This window comes from Typopeltis vanoorti, chromosome 5 (assembly GCF_054136105.1).
Source record: "Typopeltis vanoorti isolate ZY-2024b chromosome 5, IOZ_Tvanoo_1.0, whole genome shotgun sequence".
In the NCBI taxonomy this organism is placed as follows: Eukaryota; Metazoa; Arthropoda; class Arachnida; order Uropygi; family Thelyphonidae; genus Typopeltis; species Typopeltis vanoorti.
Genome location: NC_143553.1, coordinates 90617355 through 90640095, shown reverse-complemented (window position 1 = coordinate 90640095; position 22741 = coordinate 90617355). Strand labels below are relative to the sequence as shown.

General features: G+C 36.6%; 1 protein-coding gene across 1 annotated transcript in view; it reads right to left on the bottom strand.

The window, feature by feature from the left end:
• Positions 1–12550: 12550 nt before the first annotated feature.
• The window catches only part of LOC150106645 (dachshund homolog 1-like), a 237271-nt gene continuing 227080 nt past the window's right edge, over positions 12551–22741 (bottom strand). The window contains exon 10 of the mRNA XM_090393448.1: positions 12551–15338. Within this exon, the coding sequence (XP_090249574.1) occupies positions 15319–15338 (20 nt within the window). The 3' untranslated portion in view covers positions 12551–15318. The remainder of the gene's footprint in view (positions 15339–22741) is intronic.

Sequence of the window (22741 nt, the reverse complement as noted above, 5' to 3'; positions counted from 1 at the left end):
CTGTTTTCAATCTCATTTATCTTGATTCATATAAATATTACGTTAATGTGAATTTGCAAACTGAGTTTTAATAAAGTGTATTTATTCCTTCTTTCTTTATTTGAACTACTTAAAAGTTATGAAATGAGTACTCCACTTAGGGATTCCATCACTCCAATGTTTCCATGTGAACTAGAAAGAAAGTTAAATTCTAAAAGTTCTAAAGCCACAGTTTGATGGATACAGTTTTTTTAGACATTTAGGTATTCGACTGAACTTCTCCCCCCCTACACCCAAGTCTCTTCAGCTTTTTATTTTATTTCTGTTCAAAGTAATTTAATTGTGTTAACGTGTTTAAATTGCAGTTCTTTTATTTTAAATACCTTTGGTTTAAACATGCGTATTAAACCCTTTCTGGAAATCTGCTATTTCAGTACCATTCAATGAAATCGAATTTAACCTTCAGAACATTTTTTATTATTATACACGACAGAATTTTGCATGAATGGACTTGTTGAAGCCTCCCTAGCAGTGAACAGGAACAGTTTCTTACTGGTCGGCTTTCTTCATCTTCATGCCTTGATCTTTGAACACTTGGTTGCAGTGGCGGCTCGTGGCTTGAAATCGTGGAGGTGCTGCAACTTTCGAAATATACATACACACTGTAAGTACAGCTTATACGTGTTTGGATAAAATATCAAAATTATGGTAAAAATTAAAAAAAAAATTAAACATGAAAAAATATTGTTTATTATCGATAAAATTATACAGTTTGGTATAATTCAAAATTACCTAAAAATAAAATCCATTCCTTTAATTGTAATTGAAGGAATGGATTTACAATTTTTGGACATTACAATTAAATCATTTAATGGTAATGTCCAAATATTTAAAGAGATGGAGTAAACACAATAAGCACTACGAACACTCTACTACTGGCGCAAACTGCATATAAACAACAGTGGAACTGCGCGACGGACAGTGCCGCATTACGCTAATAGCTCGCATCTCACTATGACGTGCATATGCTTGCGCGCGTAGCAATATGGCACTGTGGTCAACACAGTGCTGCTAGCGTCCTTCGCCCTCCTAAGTGCTACAAGATGGATTTTTATTATTTTTTATACAAAATAAGATAATTGTATAGGATTGTTGATGATAAAATTAAATATTACAAGCAAATATAAATAAACTAATAAATATATTTATATATCGAGAAAAATTGGGGTGCTGCAGTTCCGCAGTGCCTATGCTCGAGCCACTTTTGCTTGGCTGCATTGCGAAAATCCGAATTCTTCCAAATAATCAGCTAAAAAAACCACAGTTGGGTGACCTCTCCCCTTATAATCTTCGGATATCCTTCAATGGAACTAATCCTGACGTAGTGCGAGCAGTGGAGTTTAGTGTAGTATGAGTATTAAGCATGATTATACGCACACACACACACAACATGCGTGTGTATGTGTGTGTGTGTGTGTGTGGGGATATGTATATATTCCTTTCGAACGACTGGAGGTTGTTGTCCGGAAAAAGCTTAGAGGAAGACTGTTTCAAAGAACGGAGATAGACGGAATGAAAGAGAAATATGAGAACCTGGTTTGATCGGCTTGAATATGAGTGGCGAGTGAATGTTGACCAGCAGCTGCATATGTTTTTTACAGACTTAAAGGAAAGTGAAGGAATGATGTGGTCAGTTCTGCAGAACGAGAGCCTCCGTAGCTCAGTTGGTGTAGACGAAGCCCTTTGGTCGGAAAGACCCGGGTTCGATTCCCGTTCATGACGTGAGGAACTTTTATCTGGTCTCTTTCGACTAAAAGTGAGTTAGCCGATCTCATACGGAGGCAGGAGTTTTTTTTCACCCTAAAAATCGGGTTTTTCGTCCCTCAGAACAGACAAATCGGTCCCGTGAACATACACACGCATCTACAGTCATCAATTCTTGTCCTTAGGGGATACAGCAGAGGAGTGACGAGCCGGCTGCATTAATTCTTCGTAAACCCCTCATTAGGGGACCCAACCCCTCCTAAGGGACGGATGAGAAGGGAACGGAAAACGGTTTTGCATTCGTATTTTCATGAACAGTGTTCATGAAAATACCAGTAAAGAGGAGCTCAAGACAGAAACAGAAACCATGAGAAAGCGGCTGGAATTAGCTTGTTGAAGACGGATTCAATTTATTGGATTGTCCTGCTTTGAATAGCATCGAATACTTTTAAGGAGGTTTTTAGGTTGCACTACCCTCGATGTGAGAAGATTACTGTAAATCAGATTGGATTGGGCGTTTATGCAATATTAGAAGTTGTTCGGGTGGGTTGCGTCCTGAGCAAAAAAGGCAGTTAAGTTTTGTAGGTGGAAGAGCTATGAATGCGATACGCTAATGCAGTGGTTCCCAAAAACTGTGCGACACGAAATATTCCAATATTTTCACTGAAATGACACTTAGCCAACGTAGTTTTAGAATCGGACCATTGATGTGACGATGCGATGATAGGAAGGACATCTAGCGGATACTGTATAAACCACTAACTGTTTCGCTTTTGTTAGGTAGGCCTATGTGCTGACTTTGGGCACCGTGAACCGAAAAAGTTTGGGAACCACTGCGCTAATGCTTGAAAAAGGCTAGAGGGATATGTTCATGCATTTTGCCACAGCACGTCCCCCCCCTCCCCACAGCACGTCCCCCCCTCCCCACAGCACAATCCTGTTGCTATAGCTTTTGTACCTTCTTGTGGGGGGGAGAACTGATATTAAAAAAAAAAATAGCTAAGAGGAGAGATCCGATTCTGACTGTCGATTTAAGGGAAGGTAAGGGGGGGGGGATTTTTCTCAAATAAAATAAGAGAGAAATGTGTTTTCAATAGCAGTGAAGTTGAGAAGGTTGTTGTCATCCTAAAGAAATATATAAACACTTATAAGGCATTGGTTATGGAACATCTTCATTTAGTGGCGTAGCTAGAGCTATTGCCGCCCGGGGCGATCTCTGAGTTTGCCGCCCCTCTCAATACACACCAAAAATATTACAAAAAGTCAAAACGACGTATAGAGAAATAAATTAAAACACTATGTTTATTTTTGAAGTAAAATTTTAATTTTCAACATTCGGAAATGTTATTTTTCTTGCTTTGCTGTTAGCAAAATCATCGATGACATTGGCAAAGTCTATTTCATAGTAATGTAAGTAATTCTTAATCAATTTTATTTAGAAAAACTCCTCTCACAACTAGCAACACTTACAGCAATTGTAAGGAAAATTCGCAGTAGTATTACAATATTTGGAACGGAGTTCTCGAGACTGTATTTTAGAATTAACAGCAAAAGTTCAAAAAAGTTCAAGGTGCAGCCCGGGACGGATCCCCCCCCCCCCCGCCACTAGCTACGCCACTGTCTTAATTGTTGTTTGCTACAAGTTTTGTCAATAGAAGAAGAGGAATGAAGGTATGCGGTCACGAGATACGCAAGCCTAAGAAAAAGATTTGAGGTTAGTGAGAGAAGATTAGTTATGAACAGCAGAAAGAGCGTAGACAGATGAACTGAGTCCTGGGACCTTCTGGCATTGGTGGGAAAGTCTGAAGAAAGGAAGACATCCACAGTGACCCACAGTGAACGATCGGAGAAGAAATTGGCAATCCAATTGTAACGATTGCACACCATATGATGTACACCATATGATGGTAGTTGATAGGAAGGCGTCTGTGCTCGACTCAATCAAACGCCCTAGAAATCTCAAGAGCAATCACATGCATTTCTCTAAACCTCTCCATGGCTTTTGTCCGAACGGTGAGCGATATTGTAAGGATCGAGATTGGCAGGGTCATTATTGATGATGAATTTGGCCATTAATAACGTTCTCCAATGAATTCAGGTGTGCCTTATGGATGACCGACTGTTATCTCCTTTTTTGCGGTGGATTGAATGCACGTTAGTTTTCATACTGCAGGGTAGCTGCTGGACGAGTATGAAAGATTGTAAGTTGAAAAGATCTTTTCAACTTACAATCTTTTTTATTTTTAAAAAAGATTGTAAGTTTCCCGGTCAGAGGGGAACCTTTATAAGATTTTTTTTATCGGAAACTCTCAGTCAGGGAGCACGCACGCACGCAGAAACAGACAAATAAAAATAAATAAATAAATATTAGTTAAGTTGAAGAATAAATGCTATTTTCACACACACAACTGATGTATCATTCTTAGTCTTGTTGCTTTAGAGGTAATCTAAAAAAAAAATCAACCAACCAACCGGAAAGGACTGGAGACAAAGGGAAGTAATATTAGAATCTGATATTAGTACTTCAGAATTTTAAATGACTAACAAAATCCACGACGTGTCATTCATTAATATGCTATTGTAGTGCTGTTCATGTATAAAATCATCACTTCTAGAGAAAGCTTGTGATTTGCAACGAAAGCCAAAACCAGTAATACGAAATTTGTCATATTGTATCGGTTTGGCGTAGCTATTTTATCTTACATCGCATTGTTAACAGTTTTCTTGTTTGTGTTTACCAGTTTTATGCTTCATATTTTAAACAGAATTAATAAATTATTAATAAAACATTATCACTGTTTAATTAATCATTTTAATTTTTAATAAAATGATCATTTATTAAAATTAATGTTTTTAAACAATTCTGGGAGGAAGAATTTTTACATTTCCGTATGAGACTCCAGCTAACTCACATGCAGTTGAAAAGTATTTAGAATAGTTCTTCGCATTCTAGACGGAATTCGAACTCGTCTGTTCAAAGAGAGTGTCGCTAATACCAAATGAGAAGTGCATACAAACTTCTTGACGTGCTGAAATTATCCTCAAAAATTCTAAAAATACCTGAACCAGTCATTTCAGATGATCTTGAACTAACCTTGTACTTATTGAGGCATCTTACGTGGTATTTTGTATTTAAGGCTTTGAAATATTTAACGATCTCCTGGTGATTTCACTTCTTTATTCTCTATTATTTATCTTTTTTTTTTTTTTTTTTTATAAATAGCAACGCAAGTACACATTTACCCTTTACCTACTTCATTTTGTTTCCTTTTCGTCTTTTTGTATTCTTATTTCACTCGTCAACAAAAAGAAAGTTGGTTCTACCAGAATGCAAGGAAATTCCTAGCATTTTGATTATTGTTAATGCTTCGTATTTCGACACATTTAGTCGAAAAGAGTTTTCAACCGAAGGTGCTGCAATACGAAAAATCTTCAGTTTGAAAACAAGGCGCCGATACACAATAACAATAAAACAATAGACAAACCTTCTCGAGAATACATGCAGTCCAAGAGATTAACTAAAGTCAACAAAATCATCGTAGGGTATCTCGTAGATATTTCAAATATATTTACATTTTTAAATAGAAGAATATTCCATATAAAACACCATCAACTTCTTCATTAACGTGAGGTCTATCAATTAATTAGTGGCTATCAATATGGATTCCGCTATTCTGAATCCATAGCTGATCATACTCAACTTTCGACACAAACTATGGAAAGGTTTGAAGAAATTCATAGAATCGCTCTTGGCGTTTCTAAGATCTTGAAACTTAAAAAGCTATCAAGCTTCAAAATCATCCATATCCTGAAAACCACTGCATATCTTTGCCATTCTTCAGATAAGTAAGGACAAACTACTGAAGTTCAAGACAACCAAAACATAATATTGTCTTATTTCCCATAAGAAAAACTTGACATAATTTTTTCTAATATATTTCCTCGAACCTCTTCTAATGCTCATTTCCAATCAAGATGAGACATCACTTCCCCTACATCCTGATTTTCTCAGTAAAATCTGCGGTTAGGTATGGCTGCTGTCAGAGCTGAGTTTATTTGGAATTACAGCCGAAGTAAGAAGGTTGTAAGGCTACGAGGCCAGTGTATTGTGTCTTACAATTAACACTAAACATCTGCATTTTATCGGTGATATGGCTCTTCTATAGAAACGAGGAAGTTGAGTGTTAACATCCTAAATCTGTCATGATTAATAATGCGACGACATCAGCTGAGCAAACGGGAGTGCTACTTTTATACCAACTTTTATAGCACTGAGAAATGCATTGTGTTAAAATATGACTGCCTCTATTTTAAGATATCTGTTCTGAATATTGATATTATAAACGATTTGTTAGTTTGAGTCGTATAATAAGTAGTAGGAGAAAACACAGTTAAATTCTGAAATGGCTAGTCCTATTGCGCATGTTTTTAAAGATTTAGAAATGTCTGCAACATCAACAGAAACTGTTGTCTTGTTTTTTTTCCCTTTTTTAGAAGGGAGAAGAGAAAAAGGTAATTAATTAGCTTAGTATGGTACAATAAAAAGGATCATGTGAGTACTCCTATTTCAGTACTTGTAAAAGCTCAATCTCTTCTCAATATTTATTGGGGAAAACTTTTTTTTTTCAGCAATAATATTTCTGAGACCAACATGAACTTTAATGTTTTTCTCCTTTTGCCCTACATAATTTTTCTCAACCTCTCTCTCTCTCTCTCTCTCTCTCTCTTTCTCTCTCTCTCTCTCAGTCTTGTATAAATCTCAAATCAGCGTGTGTCAGAGAATATTCCTCCTCTTCATTCGCTCTGGAAAAAACCCGTTAATTTTGTTAAAAAAAAGAGCGACCAGTTAATTAATGATCCTTTTCTCTTTGCCGCTTGTTTAAAAAATAAAGGTTCAGTTTTTTTCAGCATATCTTTCCTTCAAGTATTTATAGGATTTTTTTTCATCTGATTGCCATCCAAGATTCCATCCAGTTCTTCTAAAACCATTGAAACCATCTGTTGCTATCGGTCAAACAAAATTTGTCTTCTTTTGTATTTTTCAATCCGTACACTTCAGAAACACATTTGATCTTCTGTTATAGTATTTCAGGCTTCCATTTAAAAAAAAAAGATACAATGAGATTCAAACGGTGGCGAAGTCTAGATATTACTATTCATTAGGCCACAAAACCACAACTGAATTATCCATTCCTGAAAATAGTTTCGGGGTTAGTATTTAAGACTCTGGAGATAGACATTCTAAAATACTTGGATTTAAAAGCTGCTCATCGTAAAAATCAACAAAGCAAACTACGTTGTATTAAGATGATTAAATCTGCGATTGAAATATGGAATCAACAAAAGGCACCGATCTACAAACCTAGGTATATGTATGTATGTATGTATGGTTACCATGGGTACTGTCATCAAGAAATTTATTTGCTATTCCTCCTTAAAATCAATGATTATTTCACATAATGAATTTGTTGTTGCTCCACAGTAGGAAACATTACCTTCCTCAGGAGGAGTTTTCAATACCTGATACCGAAAATCTTGTCAAAACATTTCATAACTGATGGAACGATTTAACGAGATTTTCCGCAGCGGTGGTAAAGTAGAATTGTCTAGAATGCATTGGTAGATTTTGGCGAGGTTTCCCTGAACTGTGCTACAAGTAAAGTAGTTTCACATCACTATGTTCTCTTCATCAAGTTTTATTAGTCTACCATGAAAACATTTTTTTTTTGTGGGTATGTCATAACCTTTGACACCCTCACAATCCTGTACACTATCACTTAGCTTGACTCACCATCAATTGGTACTCTACCATTGCTTGTGATGGTGAAAAGAGGGGAAACTAATGGTACTTTACCATTGCTTTCCCTCTTTTTCTCTCTTTCACCATCATACGAAGTTGATAACATTTGCTCAACAGGGATACCCAACATATTAGAAAGTATCTTTTTGATGGTGATCGGTCTAGCGAATATGTTTTTGCCCCTCCTTGATATCTCTACAAAATGTGTGTTGGCAATTTTTTTAATAAAGTCAAATGACGACAAAGTTCTGCTTATTATTATTAATGATGATTTCAAGTCTTTTAAATTAATTTTTGTTTTTCACGAACAGGAAAAAATGGAAGCTAACAATTAATTTGTTTCCAAATTAAGACATAGTTATAATGGGACATGTTATTATAACTCCCACGAATGGATTCAAATGCTTTCTGTGACTTTTCTTGCTTATCTGTGACTTTTCTTGCTTATCTGTGACTTTTCTTGCTTACTTATCTGTGCTGGAAACAAATACTTTCTTTCTGTACTGGTGCTTTTATATACGTGCGCAGAGCACTAAATTTGTGTACTTTGTTCTGGGATTTGAACTGAACCCTACTTGTTGGAGGATAGAAAATATTCGATAAGGAAAGAAATTATACACAGCAAAAATATGGCAGCATTGTGAGCGGAAGTTGTTAAGACATACTTAAGCTGTAAGAAAAGCAGATCATTCATTTAAATAGACCATAAAAATTATATAATGAAGTTTATGCTAGCAAGATATTTGCTTAGCCAGAAGAAGTGTCTTCCATCAGGTTTACTAAGCACAGTTGTCAAAAAAGTTTCTTCGATGTTTTTGTGGTACTTTGTCCACAGAAACACCGGCAGTGACAGAATTCACATCGGTTACAGCACAACAAATAATCAGAACTCAAAGATCTACCTACTATTGAGTAAATTCCAATATAAGGACCGATTTAATATCAACTAAAAAGATGATGTCAGGAATTTAAAAATTTTCAGAGCAACGTAGATTGCTTTCGTATTCCTCGCCATTCGGAGCGAAAAATGGAAAGTCAAAAATAATTATTTCTCGGTTTGATAATTTCAGGTTTCTTTTTTACTTTTATCTTGTTTTCCTCAATAACTTATTTTTGAAGTAATATTTAAGCACATGAAATATTTGAAGAAATTTAAAATAAAGAAATAATTTTACTAATCTTTGTTTGTAACTGAAGAACAGGCCCAATGAAAATATACTGCTTGGTTAGATAAGTAAACAGCCCATATGCTACTCTCTAATACATCGTATATATATTCTCAATTCGGTTGTGATCCGAAGATGACGATTGCAACTGTGATCTTTCGCTCGTTGGTTAATTTCAGGAAAGAAATGCAATATTGCAAGATGTGATCTAAAAGATTCTTTAAGCAAATGATGGCATTCTGTTTTCCTTCAAAAATATTAGTGGGCCCAGTTAGCGCATCGAAAGTTTCCCGCAGCTTATGCAGTGGAGGGGGTAACATCAAAGCTCCACGCTCTCATCTCATGTGATTATCTCTACTACAGAGTAGTACTCTACTCTGAATTATAGAATGTAAATCTGAATGTCTTTGACTACAAGATCTGTTTCCAATTTTCCACAATCCAATCGCATCAATACTGAGTGGAGTCCAGGAATCTTTGCTCAAGCTTTATGAAATGCTGAGTCAATACGGATTGACTCATTCTATGTTAAAAATATCAGTCACTTACCGGTAGGCAGGACAATGATTTAATCTCAGTACTCTCCCTCTCTCTCTCTCTCTTTCATTCTTTCTTTCTCTCTGTCTACTCTACTCTATGATGTTGCAGCCTTTTGCTCTCTGCTAACTCCTTACTGAAATAGCTAAGAAAATTATTTCAACTTCAGTTGAAAAAATCTTTATAAAGATGAATTGTATCCTAGAGGAAATTCGAACTCAAGTCTTACCAGCCAAAGACAAATATGATTCTGTAAATTATACTTGACAAGAAATTATATTATTCTTTATCCCTTTTGTTCACCTACACGTATGTACAGTAGCGAACAAATTAATCCGAACAATCTGAATTTTCTTCAAGTTTTTAGTTTGCTTTTTGTGTCAGTTTACAATAATTTTGGTCGAGTGATGCGTGTTTTAACTGTCTCCACGATGCTTATTAATAGTGTTGTGCGTTTTTAATAGCGTAAACAAGTTGACATTCTTAGTGTTTTATTCATTTTGTGTAGCTATAAAATGCACACATCTCCAAGAAAGCGTTTAAAAATACGTAGTCTTTTCAGCACATATCTATGACTCAAAAAACAAATTGCCAATGAGTGTGGTGTTGGTTTGAGTATACTGTTAATACGATTTTAAAGAGGTTTAGGGAGACAAGTACCTTTTCTCCTGACAGACATGGAAAATATGGGCGAAAAAGGAAAACTACACTTACTCAAGATCATTTACTAGTTAAAGAAAAGGAAAGTGAATCCAAGATTGTTTGCTGTAGACTTAAATGGAGACTTGTCAGCTAAGGGGGTTAATGTTTCTGACATGACAGTCCGTCGAAGATTGTTGGAAGCAGGGAGGACTGCCCAGAGACCAAAAACGAAACAACTGTTGACGAAGGCTGTGCAGAAAAAAAAAAGGGTCCAGTGGAAAAAGTGTACAAAGATTGGATTGTTGATAAGTGGAAGAAGGTCATGTTCTCAGACGAGATCCATTTCTTTTTCCAAGGAGAGCGAGTACCCTATGTTTGCAAATCAATAGATGCAAAGACTTATCTCGCCCCCCCTTCAAAAAACTCCAAAACACCCAGCTAAAAATATTCTGGAGTTGTTTTACACATGATAATCCAGGACCACTTGTGCCTGTTGACGGTATGATGAAAAGTGACCAATACATAAAAATATTGGTCCCACAGATTCAGAAAGACAAGGAACTCATCTTCCAACAGGATCTCGCTGCATGCCACACTTCAAAAAAAGTGAGAGTTCCTCAAAGATCACCGCATCCAGTTGCTTCAGTGGCCAGGTAACTCTTCCGACATTAACCAATAGAAAATTTGTGGACCATAATGAAAAAGAGACTTGGAAAATTAAATTGTGATACAAAGGATAACTTAATACAATCCATTATAAAAGTATGGTTTCGGGATGCAGAAGGAAGAAAAATATGTTCTACGTGGGGGTAGAGTCCACGCCTAAGCGAATCAATGAACTTATTAGGAACAGAGGAGCGCATATAAATTATTAGGTAAAGTTGGGGTTTAATTTTTGTACTTATTTTCTTGCGAAATTAAAATGTTTCTTTACAATGTGAGTGTTCGGATTAATTTGTTCGCTACTAAAAAGGATTAAACAAGAATATAATTTCTTCAAGTATAACGTAGTTTCCGAATCTAAAAACCAACTTTCTACATATCGTTATGATTAATTCACAGAAGCAGCAATTGTAATTTTTGCTTATTTACTTTTTGTAGAAGGTTTTATGTTTTCCGATAGATTAGCGATTACTGATATCCAAGATTTTTTGTCTTTCTGGTAAAAAAAAGAGAGAGAGAGAGAGAGAGAGAGAGAGAGAGAGAGAGGACTCCAACTTTTCCTTGGCTAGAAAGAGATTTATTATGCTGAAGCCTATCAGAAAAATGACATTCTGGAAAATGAGTGATAGAGGACGAACACTTCGGGTAGACTGTTCAGAGTGAGGAACTCAATAGTTAAGATTTAATGGGTTTTTTTTTCTTTAAAAATAGACAAAGGAAAAAAATTTTACATTTCTTTAAGGTAAAAGTTGAAGTAGACTTCAGCTGCTGTGAAATGATGAAACAGGACAGTTGCATATTCGAGCAGAAAATGTATTTGATCCTTGAAGAAATCACATCATAGCCAAGGATGCCCACAAAACAGCACTCAGAAACTCTCCTGTTTATGAGCTGACTTGGTAGTAATTACCTTCAATAATCCCAAAGGGGAGTTCTACTATCTAGTTATCCCCTCTCTTCGAGTGGATGAACGCTAGATCCCTTATGATACACATCGCATCTTCAAAACACAGCATACATGATATAGAGAGAAAGGAACAGTGGAAAAAAAAAATACAAACCGAAGTAAAATCTTGGAGATTGGCTAGTAAGAAGTAAACTGATAACCAACTATCCTCAGTTGCTGTATGACAACAAATAACTGTAACATTTGTATTTTTTTCTTCTGTGTGTTTGTGTGATCTATGATAAGAGTGTAGTTCTGTGCAGAATGCTTGAATGTTTCAGGAACGAATAATGTTTGACAGCAGTTGTTGATTGTCTGTTATTTCCAAGGGCTGTTTATTGTCGAGGATATGAGAAAAGGGTCATCTTACCTTGTCGGATACCGTTATCTTTGAATATGTTTGAACTCATATGTATATAATATGCGCATCTATGCAAACAATCATCAATTCTGTTTTGAATCATACACCTTGAAATTCAAGCAAACGATTTTTTCTGTTATTTATACCATTATTGTAACGTGTTTTTGTAAAGAATGAAACAATTTTTTTTTTTCACTACAGAGTAATTATCATAGATCCTGCTATCAGCATTCAAAAAATAATAACTAAAATAAATAACAGACACACCTTGAAGCTATTAAGTGGTTTAATTTCCTTCAAAGGGTGAACACAGACACGTACATAGCTACGTACATACAAAAATACCATCGTCACACCACTAGGGGTTCGGCTACATCTACAGCGTTCTGATTAGAGACAACAGTGCCCTCTATGTACAGTAATGAGAAACAAATGCAAAATCAATTTCAGATTACACTTTTGGCACAATAAATTTTTCTTTTTGGTTCTAACTAACCAATAACTAATAACGCCATTTCTACTTCCATAGCATACCGACAGGTGGCGCACTTACCTTACTCTAGTACAAAGACATGAAATTGTACAGGTACTAACATATACAGAGAGATAACTAGTGCTGTGGGACATTTGTCACGTGCAAAATTGACAAACGCACGTAGGAGAAGATATAAATACAGCTTGGGGGGGGGGGGTTCAAGTCTTTCATCCAGGGAGGGAATGAGGATAAGATGGAAGGTGGGGGTGGGGGGAAAATCGTACAATAAAGTTAAGTTCTACAAACGTTATTCTTAAAATCGAAGGTGATCCTCATCGACTGGGCAGTTTTGGCTTTGCCATGTGTATTAAGGGGAGTCTTGTCGGGAGCACCACTGTCTTGATAATATCGACTAGTGTGTTCAGGAGTAATAGAAATAGATGCCCTGATTAAACGTCTCTATTCACTGCAGATAGTCTGCATTTTTTTTCCTTACTCCTTAATATACAGTTGGTAAGACGAGAAGCACGCAATCATAAATTTTGTTGACTAACTCGCCTGAGTTTGTAATGATATATATACACGCTACAAAAAACTTACGCGTTATCGTATTCATCTAAAACTATTGGTGTAGGAAAGTACAATGAGAAATCCTTAACTGTTGCTGTGTTGTATAGTGTAGGGTATCGACATGGTTGGCTAAATAACGCAGGGGATGTAACGAAAGCATCGCTACAATACTGAGAATTCACTAAAGTTGACAATACTTATAAAACGTGTACTTTATTTTTGAATAATAATGAGTTTAAGACCGTTTTTGATTCGCTGATGCTTATAATGAGCTGAATGAGGTTTGGGTATTTGTATTCATTAAAAATCCATTAACTTTAGACTTCTTTATTGGCAAAGAAGTTAATACCTTGTATCTGTAAAATATTTCACGATTGTTGAGTCAGGAAACTTCCTGTCTTAACAGGTGTTTGAACATTAGATAATAATAAATTACCACTAACTTTCCTCCCAACTGAAGAATGCACCCAATTTGGGCGTGGATCTCAGAACGGAGTCTGGGGAAGGGAAAATCGAGTAGAGAGAGAGAGAGAGAGAGAGAGAGAGAGAGAGAGAGAGAGCTTGTCTGCTCAAACCATAGAATATGTGCTTGCGTGTGGCATCAACCATTACTTTGGTATCTACTGCCATACACGGTGCTTAATTACAGACTGTTGCCTTGTAAAGGGGTGTACATGCTGGACAAGGGAAGAAATTGTAAACAGGTTTGTATAGTCCCCACCGAAGGAGAACAGAGTAAACAAGTTAAGCATCTTTGGAATTTTTGCGATCTTTTCGTGTAGTGTTCGATAAAAAGTTATTCTCTGTGTGAGTTGTTTTCGAAGTTAAAAATAATTTAAAGATTTAAAAAAATACGGTAAATTAACTTATCTTTCAAAATAGCTCTTTTCATTTTCCTTATAATGACTAGGTACAGATATTGAATGTGTCTTCGCCTACCGGTGGGTGATAGTGGTCATTCTACTTAAAATTTCAATACAAAAAAAAAAAAAAAATCGAAGAGTATCCCACAATTCCAAGTGTCACTCTAAGTGGCATGGCAGAGTGGTTAACTAGGACACAGTACAAGATACGTACTTTTCTCCTGCATTATTTTAACCGTAAAAACAGTTAACATCTTTTTACTGTTCACACAGAGCGAGAGGTTAAAAATCTATCCTAGAACAGCTTTGGTTATAAATTATTCTGTTGAGAACTTGTCCTATAAATAGCTAATCTCCGGACAAGTAAAGCATTTACTATAAGCTACAATACTAAACAGGATCCACAATTTAAAATTATATTAATAAATTTTCCATTTCTAACGTCCTATTGGATGAAAACGAAATCTTATGAGAAATATTTCGAAAATCACTGCATTATTAATTGCACGAAGATTCTCATGTGCGCCATCTATCGGTTAGAAAGGGATATTAAAACTGGAATGTATATTTATAATTAATGCGCATGAATAATGTAGTAGGTATATTTATAAGGAAAATGAAAGGAATAATAATTCACACGTATAAACCACACAGATATGAATAAATATTGTTCCTATTCAGTGTGTGTGTGTGTGGTAGAAGTATACAGTACGTGGTTATGACGGCAAGTTCAGCTATAAAAACATCATATTTAGAAAAAAAATTTCTTACATCTTTATTTTTTCTTTCCGGGACTTAAAATGATAAATTAATGTGATTGTTTCCTGTTTAAATATTTTATCACGAATATTACAAAGAGAAGGCTGCAAAAATCTAAAACCATTGTTAGTGTGTCAGTGTGTGATATTCTTCTTTACATATTTAAGGGCAATCACATCAAATACTTGTTCACATCTAAATAATACACAATACCGTGATTCCTGTTGTCCATTATTGTTACTCTCATGAATTCTCGTTCCCAACGAGAATACAATTAGAGTATTACACCGAGCAATTCTTGTACATGAGTACTCAGCTTACATACAAAAGACGCACAGAATTGAACACAACATCAGGGACTACTTTTCGTTGATCTTTCTACATATAGTTTCTAATCAAAACACACGGCACGGTGTGAACCAGTCCTGCTGGAAGAATGTTTTGTTTTTCTGCCACTAGAGGGGGGGATGTGTGTGTGTGTTTATTTCTCTTTAAGGGAAGATAATGCCACACTTTTGTCTGTACATTTTTTTTTTCTTTTCTTTCAGAGGCTAATCGCTTCATTTCTGTCTGGAAGCCAGTCCATAATGTTGCACACACACGCTTAACGTAAACACACACATATACACACACAGCTTCCTGTGGACGCTAAGCTTTACATTCATTTCTAAACGTTGATATGTCTCTTCTGGGTGGGTTGGTCTGCCTATAGACGAGTTCTTCGGGAGAACTTGTGGGTAGTGCAGTTCGGTGACAGCCTGCTCAGACTCTTCTGTCTACATTCTGCGGAGCACTACACAGACATCGGGCAGTCTAGAAGATAACAAAAAAAAAAAAAAAAAAAATAGAAAGTTGAAATTTCAATGTATTTTACATTTATATACTGCATTTATTTTTTTACAATGTTATTAACATACGTTTCACAACAACTGAGATTTATATTCTCTTGAGAGATTTCAGACTTCGTTTTCTAGCATATCACCAATCGGATGCGAGCATTGAAACCATGAAAGAGATTATCACAATTATTTTTAAATTACCGCTTGACAAAATAATGATTACCACAAGTAAATGTTTTTCTAGTCGAAAGGGAGAGTCTGCGGCTACTCTTTCCCCTGTTTTGGTTGACATCTCCATCCCCCCCAGAGACCACCTGTAAACGTACAATATTCAACGGGGTTTTAAAAAAAAAAAATCGGAAATTTGCATTGCAGATATGAATTTAATTAGTTCTCTTCTTTTCCACTTTGTCTCCCCCTGAAACAGTAACTAGTAAGTCATTGTCTGCCTATTAATTCTAATGAAGAGACTGGCAAATTGAGCGAACTGCTCGCGCGGGCGACAAACCCCCCTGCCACATCATTAGTCCACCAGTTGCCACACATGCCGGAGGTGAAGTAGCGAGGTTCCCGGTGCCTCCCTCAAGGGTACGTATATAAATCTTTCTAGCTTTAAAAACATTCTAATATCAATCCCCACCTCCTTGCCTTTCGCTTCTTCTGCGCACCATAATGCGGTCATGCCGCACATTACCGGAAAAATGACATCCGCGCGCGCCTCGGGCCGACGAGCCCATTGTTCTCTGTTGAACGGCTGCGAACTTTGCAGGGAGTGTAATGGACGCCTGGAATTTCCTAGATTCGTCATCTTGGGGGACACTTAATTTGAATTCATTTTAACAGTTGTCATAGTCTGAACGCCCTCATCTTGTGCCGGTGATGGATAGCCGCCAGTTGCGCCTGCAGGCGACTTTTCGCCAGTGCTTTTTTATTTTTTTTTTATTTTTACTTTTTTTTTTTTTTCCCTCCGCCCATTCTTGGTGACGACAATACAACTTTTCCGAGGTCTTTATCTAGCAGTGGATTGAACGGGTAAATATGGATGACTCCCGACGTTTTCTTATCATTATTCCCGAGGCACGGACTGCCGCGTGCATTAAGACTCTATAGACTCTGCTCGCCGGTGACTGCAGCGCCATCACTCATTTCTCCGTACGTCATCATTAACAAACAGAGGTTCACCCGATCTCTGTTCGGCAATCCCTCTCCCGCCATTGTTGTACATGATTAATGAGAGCGATCCCAGAAGCTACCGTTACTGAAACTGCCCTGCGCGAGACATTTTGCACGTGCAGGGTCTTCTCCCTCTACTTGCATCACATTCGACAGTTGACTCCCCCCCTACCCACTTTCCCCCCCATCCGTAGAAGCAACAGGGGTCGTAAGTCTGTTCCACTATGCAGATTAATCCACGTGACTAAGAATGATAGTTCATCCGGGCAACACACTTCCCCTAACTATCGACTCCTGGTAGGAACCGAAAGCAGTGCAAGTTGCTGCAGGGCAGATTAAAATGACCACGCCAATGCCATGCAGTCACACTTTATTACTTCACCAACGTTTCTGATATCCCAAACCCTGTTTATAAAGCAAGGAAAATGTTTTAATGACACCATGGTTCTAACACCAAACACCGAAAAACACAATCGTTGTTGTCGGATAGCATTTTTGTGACGTCATTTCCTTTTTTCTCTGACATAGTCAGGGACGTGATTTTCGTTATATGTGACCTTTTTTAAAGGTGGATATATACAGATGCTGATACAAATAAGTTTTCTTTATACTTTTTAAATTCTTGTTCGAGATTCCAAATCGACTTTCTGAAATAATTATTGCATCTTCTCATTGTAAGTGACTTACCTTATAGAGATATATGAAGTCTTATAGAAAGAACTATGAAGTCTTATAGAAACTTGTTAGACATCGCATGCATTTGCAAACTCCAATATAAGGCATATCGCCTCGTATAAGTTATTTCAGTTTAAAAAGTTATTTCGTATGAAAGTTTAACGACATTATACTTTTCATTAACTTGCGAGCATTGGGAGTTATATCTTCCTTTCTTCCCCACTTGATTCAGTAGGCACATTGTATTTCTTAAATTATATTCTTATTTTAATTCTCAGATCTACAGTGTAATATAAATGTGATTATAAAATAATCCTTGAAAGATGACATCTAATAATTCATGATACGTGCAGAATATTCTCATCTTACTGACGAACCGCTACAGTCAATTCCTATCAACACATAAGTAGAACTAGAAATACAAAGCTGTGATATGAAGTAAGATGAAAGAATAATACACAAAAACCGGCATATAGAAGTACTGAACGACGAACTCAACAAGCACGTTAAGTTCGTTGGCTGAGTGGTTTGTGTTATGGAATATACATAAAGTGTAAGTATTAAAACGGTCAGTGGATTTTATTTATTATCTTGAGTTCAATATATTTTACATCTTGGATTTTATCTATTATTTTTATAATTTGGTTTTGGATTATTACTTTTATATCTCTCGTTTTAGTCATTAATTTTATAACCATTTTTTTAATCAACACTTCTATATTTCTCAGTTTTTATGCCTTACGGTTTCATCTTACTTTATATCTGTTTTTTTATTGATTACTATTTTATATTTCTAGTTTTATTTATCCTGAATTTAAAGATAATTTATATTACACCGTTATTAATCTAGTTTTCATACCGCATCCGTATATCTATAAGTATACGGAGATATCCAAGACATTACCAAGCTAGGTTTCTCCATTTTCACTAATTATAGAAATAGATCCTTTTTTTTTTTTTTTTGCTAATATAGTTTAAGTTACATTTTATGATATAATCATAAATCAATCACAGCCAAAATAAATGGTTAAAGTAGAGTGCTCCATAAAATAAATATTGTTTATATATATATATATTCTAAAAAAAACTAAAAAAAAAAAACATTTTTAGTAAATTAAAAGCAACATGAACCTAAGATTCACAATCTCAGCTATAAAAATGACAGCCAATATATACCTATGAGAAGTAGGTTTTCATTTGTAATAGATACATAAGGAAGTCAACTGCTCAAATTATTTTGATGTCATTAGACATAGGGCTACGCAAGGACATTATTGTCTTGAATATGTGCGATAGTCTACTTTGGCTCGGCCGTCAGTCTGTGTCTGTGTGTGTGTGTGGGGGGGTATATACGGGTGAGTAAGCGTGTTACTTGTTACTAAAACGCCTGGTACGGTTATTTTTCTAATGAGAAGTTGAGTTTCATGTGCATAAGCACTCATCAAGGTAGTGAGACGAATGAGTTGAGAAAAAAAAAAAAAAACGACTTTATCGCATTTAGCTAGCTAAACTCATCTTACAAACAAACTCATCTGTTAAGTCTGCAGACAGATATTGTCGATGTCACGTGCTCTTTTACAGTGGAACAGCTTGGAAAACCAACCAAACTTCCTATACATCAAATAGTTTCAAATTAATTTATAAAAGCCGCTGTAGCATTTAGAATTTTAAATATTAATCCCAAACAATTTTATTTTATTTTATTTATTTATTTATTTATTTTTACAGAAGTGATGTGAACTCTTCTTATATCTTACCACGCGTTTTGAAGTTCTAAGAAATCCTTTCTTAATGTATATTGAATAAGAAATCGACAAAAAAAAATAATTAAAAATCTGTCCACAATCCCATCTAATCGACGTGTTTTCGGAGGAAGTAGTTTTCGGGCGCTATTAAGTCTCAAGTTGCTAGTTTAAGATGGAAAATCCAAGTGGCCCTGTCATCCGGGAATGATTTACACTCTGCCGATGTTTGCCCTAGAAAGGATGTCTGTATGGACTGCTAATGCTACTTATGTCTCGCTGAATCGGCTGTTCTATAGGCTGTATATAACCTTTATGTTAATCACAGCTATTAGTAGCTTATAGTGTACCGAGGGCTTAAGCATATTAAGTCTGCCATGATCGGACAATTAATATGAGCTCCCATAGCTGTTTGGACTAATTAATCATCTGCAGCCTGTTAAATAGGGCAAAGCATCATGAACGGGATTACGGTATTATACTGGCCGTAATCCCGTGCAAGTTATTTCAACAACGCATCGAAATTCCTGAAAATCCCACTTTTCGAATGCAGAGCCTGACTTTTTGCTACGTCTAATGATTACTTAGTTAATTGTACTATTGGAATATCGCTACATTCTATCGTCACGTGCATTTCAACCGTGACTTGGTTCGTGCTCGCAAAACTATATTCCGTGAATGAGGTACGACATAATAATGTTTCTACAGACGCGCTTTCGAATTCTGTTCTACACGAATAGCGCACATGCTTCCGTTGCTGTCTGTTTTGCTGTCCCTTCCGAACTGTTACTCTGAAAAGGGCAGTAATTATTGGGAAGGAATACAAGAAGAGACGGTCAACGAAGTTTGGAAGTGGTACAAGGAAAGGCAGTGAACGAGATGGAACGAGATGGAACGAAATAGAAGAATGCACAAGAAATAGCAGTAAATGAAGCTAGAATGTGGCAAGAAAAGGACAGTAAATGAAGCTGGACTAAGGCACAAGAATAGGCATTAAATGAAGCTGGACTAAGGCAAAATAATAGGCAGTAAATAAAGCTGGACCAAGGCACAAGCATAGGCAATAAATGAAACTGGACTAAGGCACAAGAATAGGCAATACATGAAATTGGACTAAGGCATAAGAAAAGGCAGCAAATGAAGCTAGAATGAGGCAAGAAAAGGACAGTAAATGAAGCTGGAATGAGGCAAGAGAAAATGCAATCCGTGAAGATTGATAGAGAATAGACTTTCACGCTTCTATCAATCAAAATTTTGTGAGGCACAAGAAATATTTATCACCTTATTCTAAAGTCTCATCACTTGCTTTATTCTATGTTAACTTTTTTTTTTGTTGTTTTTATTCTTTTGCAATGATTTCTAAATGGTTGCCATAAGAGGATCACACAGATATGAAGAGAGGAATCGAATCCCTATACGATGAAACATTTCTGCCAAATTTCTTTCAGGCAAGTCAAAGAATATTTGTGGCAACTAAGTCATGTTGGCACCTGTTAGAGGAATGCAATTTCTTCTTTGGGCTCATTGCGTTGTTCCATATTAAGAGAAATTTGTGTGTGTGTGTGTGTGTGTGTGTGTGTGTGTGTGTGTGTGTGTGTGTGTGTGTGTGTGTGTGTGTGTGTGTGTGTGTGTGTGTGTGTCTTTGAGAATTTCGGAGGTTGATGAGCTCTGTCATCAATACTCTGCTATCGACCCAAGCGTTGCTAGTTACCAGACATTATGACATGGATTAATTTGCAATTAACTTTTTCAGAAGCTCTCTGATTGTGTTCAACTCTAACAGTAAAACGCGTCCAGTTATCTATTCAGGTTAAATGTCATTTATGGCTCTTTTGAGAATTAATTAATGCAAAATGGTATAGGAGAAAACCGCTCTGCACACATTTCTCATCGGAGCTGGTTACGATGACAAAATATAGAAACTTCCGCGTAGACGTAAGAAATAACTGTCTGATCATTGTCACACATAACCAAGAAACATTTCTTGCGTAACTGTTCTCCATTGCTAAAATTTCTTCTTCATAATTTTTTATCGCCTATTCTGAGAAGACTGAACAACAGAATACATCCATTATTGAAATAGAGAAAACAATTTCTGTTAACTTTTCCGCAACATACTTTTAAAGGATCGACAATATTTTAAAGTACATCCTAGACCTGCAGAAGAACTCTCTTTTTTGTTGTTAATAAACATATCCTATTGTTAAATACTCGATCGATTGTTATAAAGACAACAATTGACGATGTAAAAGGTACGTTAGTGGAGAATCAGAAAGAGCTGCAATAGCAGATTGTTTTACAGAAACAACTGGAGATTTCTAATGGACAGGTGGTCAAGTCATTTGGAATGTTGTTTCTCTGTTGTAGTTTCCGATATGAAACGAGCGGAAACTCCGCACTTTTCTTTGATTTTGTGTTATTGTACAATTATAAGATCTTTGACGGTATTTGTTGATCAGATCTATCTGTGCATGTTCACTCTGTCTTCTCCAATGGATTCCATTTCCAAACAATCGAGATTTCCTACACAAAGCACAGTTAATATATTTCTAGGACATCTTAATAACTTTTCAAGTTCTTTTAAATAATGCTAGCAGTTCTTTATCAACGAAACTGCAGCTTGGTATCCATTGATGGAACAAGCATTCAATCACGAATGAATCTTTGTTTCCTTTTGGTGAGCAATGGCAAGTATAAAGAGACCAATCCGCACAGAAATTTCTGTTATCATTTCGGCATCATTGTGTTTTCTCTTATAAATCTACGGCTTTTCGTTCAGTAAGAAGACGAAGATAAAGAGATCAGATAAATCGCCCGACTACCATCCACGTCATCAATGGTGAAAGTATCTTTGTTATTTGCCGACGATTGCTTCGATGTGCGGTATACCTTCGAGTCAGAAATTGAACTTTAAGTCGGGAAAGAAAAAGAAAACAATAATAATATAAAAAAAAAAAACTTTCCATTAACCATCATCAATTCCCGCAAAACAGCAGGAAGCATTTCCCATTCTACGGCAACATCCTTTTCACCAGCATCTTCTCGTTGTAAGGGTGCCGAGGGCTGTGATGACTACCGTTGTTATGGTCACCGTTTCAACGAGAGTGGCTCGAAAACACGCTGGACTCGTGACACGAACAGATGTGGCGGAGCTCTTCCCGTGTGATGGATAGAGTCCTCGTGCACCTTCCATGTACCTGGCTTGATGTCGGAGAGCCATCAATAAAAGTATGGGCTGGTAGAGATGAGGAGAGGGGGAGGGGGGAGGGGAGGGAGAAGTGTGGGGAAGGGGGGGAGGAAATAATGGTCTACCTAAAGGGGGGGGAGAAGCTTTCGTAAGGCGCGTGGTAGGAGGCGTTTCATTGCAGGCTAAAAAGAGACAGAACAGAAGAGAAATTGTAATCCGGAAGAAATTACCGCTTTTACCTCCAGAGGCCGCTGTCACGGAATTAATCGAAGTGCAATGACGCATTAGAATGGCGAAGGCAACTTTGTTATTAAACACGCGCCCGCAGATGACGTGGATAGAGCAGAGATGTCATCGTTTTTCTGTAAACGTAGCTTTGGGAACATCCGCAGCTGGTGCCGCCATTAAAGCCGCTGGCCCATTCAGATCATAAGCAATTAGTTCATCCTTGAGTTGAAATTCATCAAAGAAGACAAAATCCATTAACTTTGCTGAGCAACGTGGAACGCAAACGCCACGTAGCGCGGCGCGGTATTTAATATTTCCGCTCAGACGCCATTAGGGAAGGCCGGTAATTCATTCAATGTAATATTGAGTTAT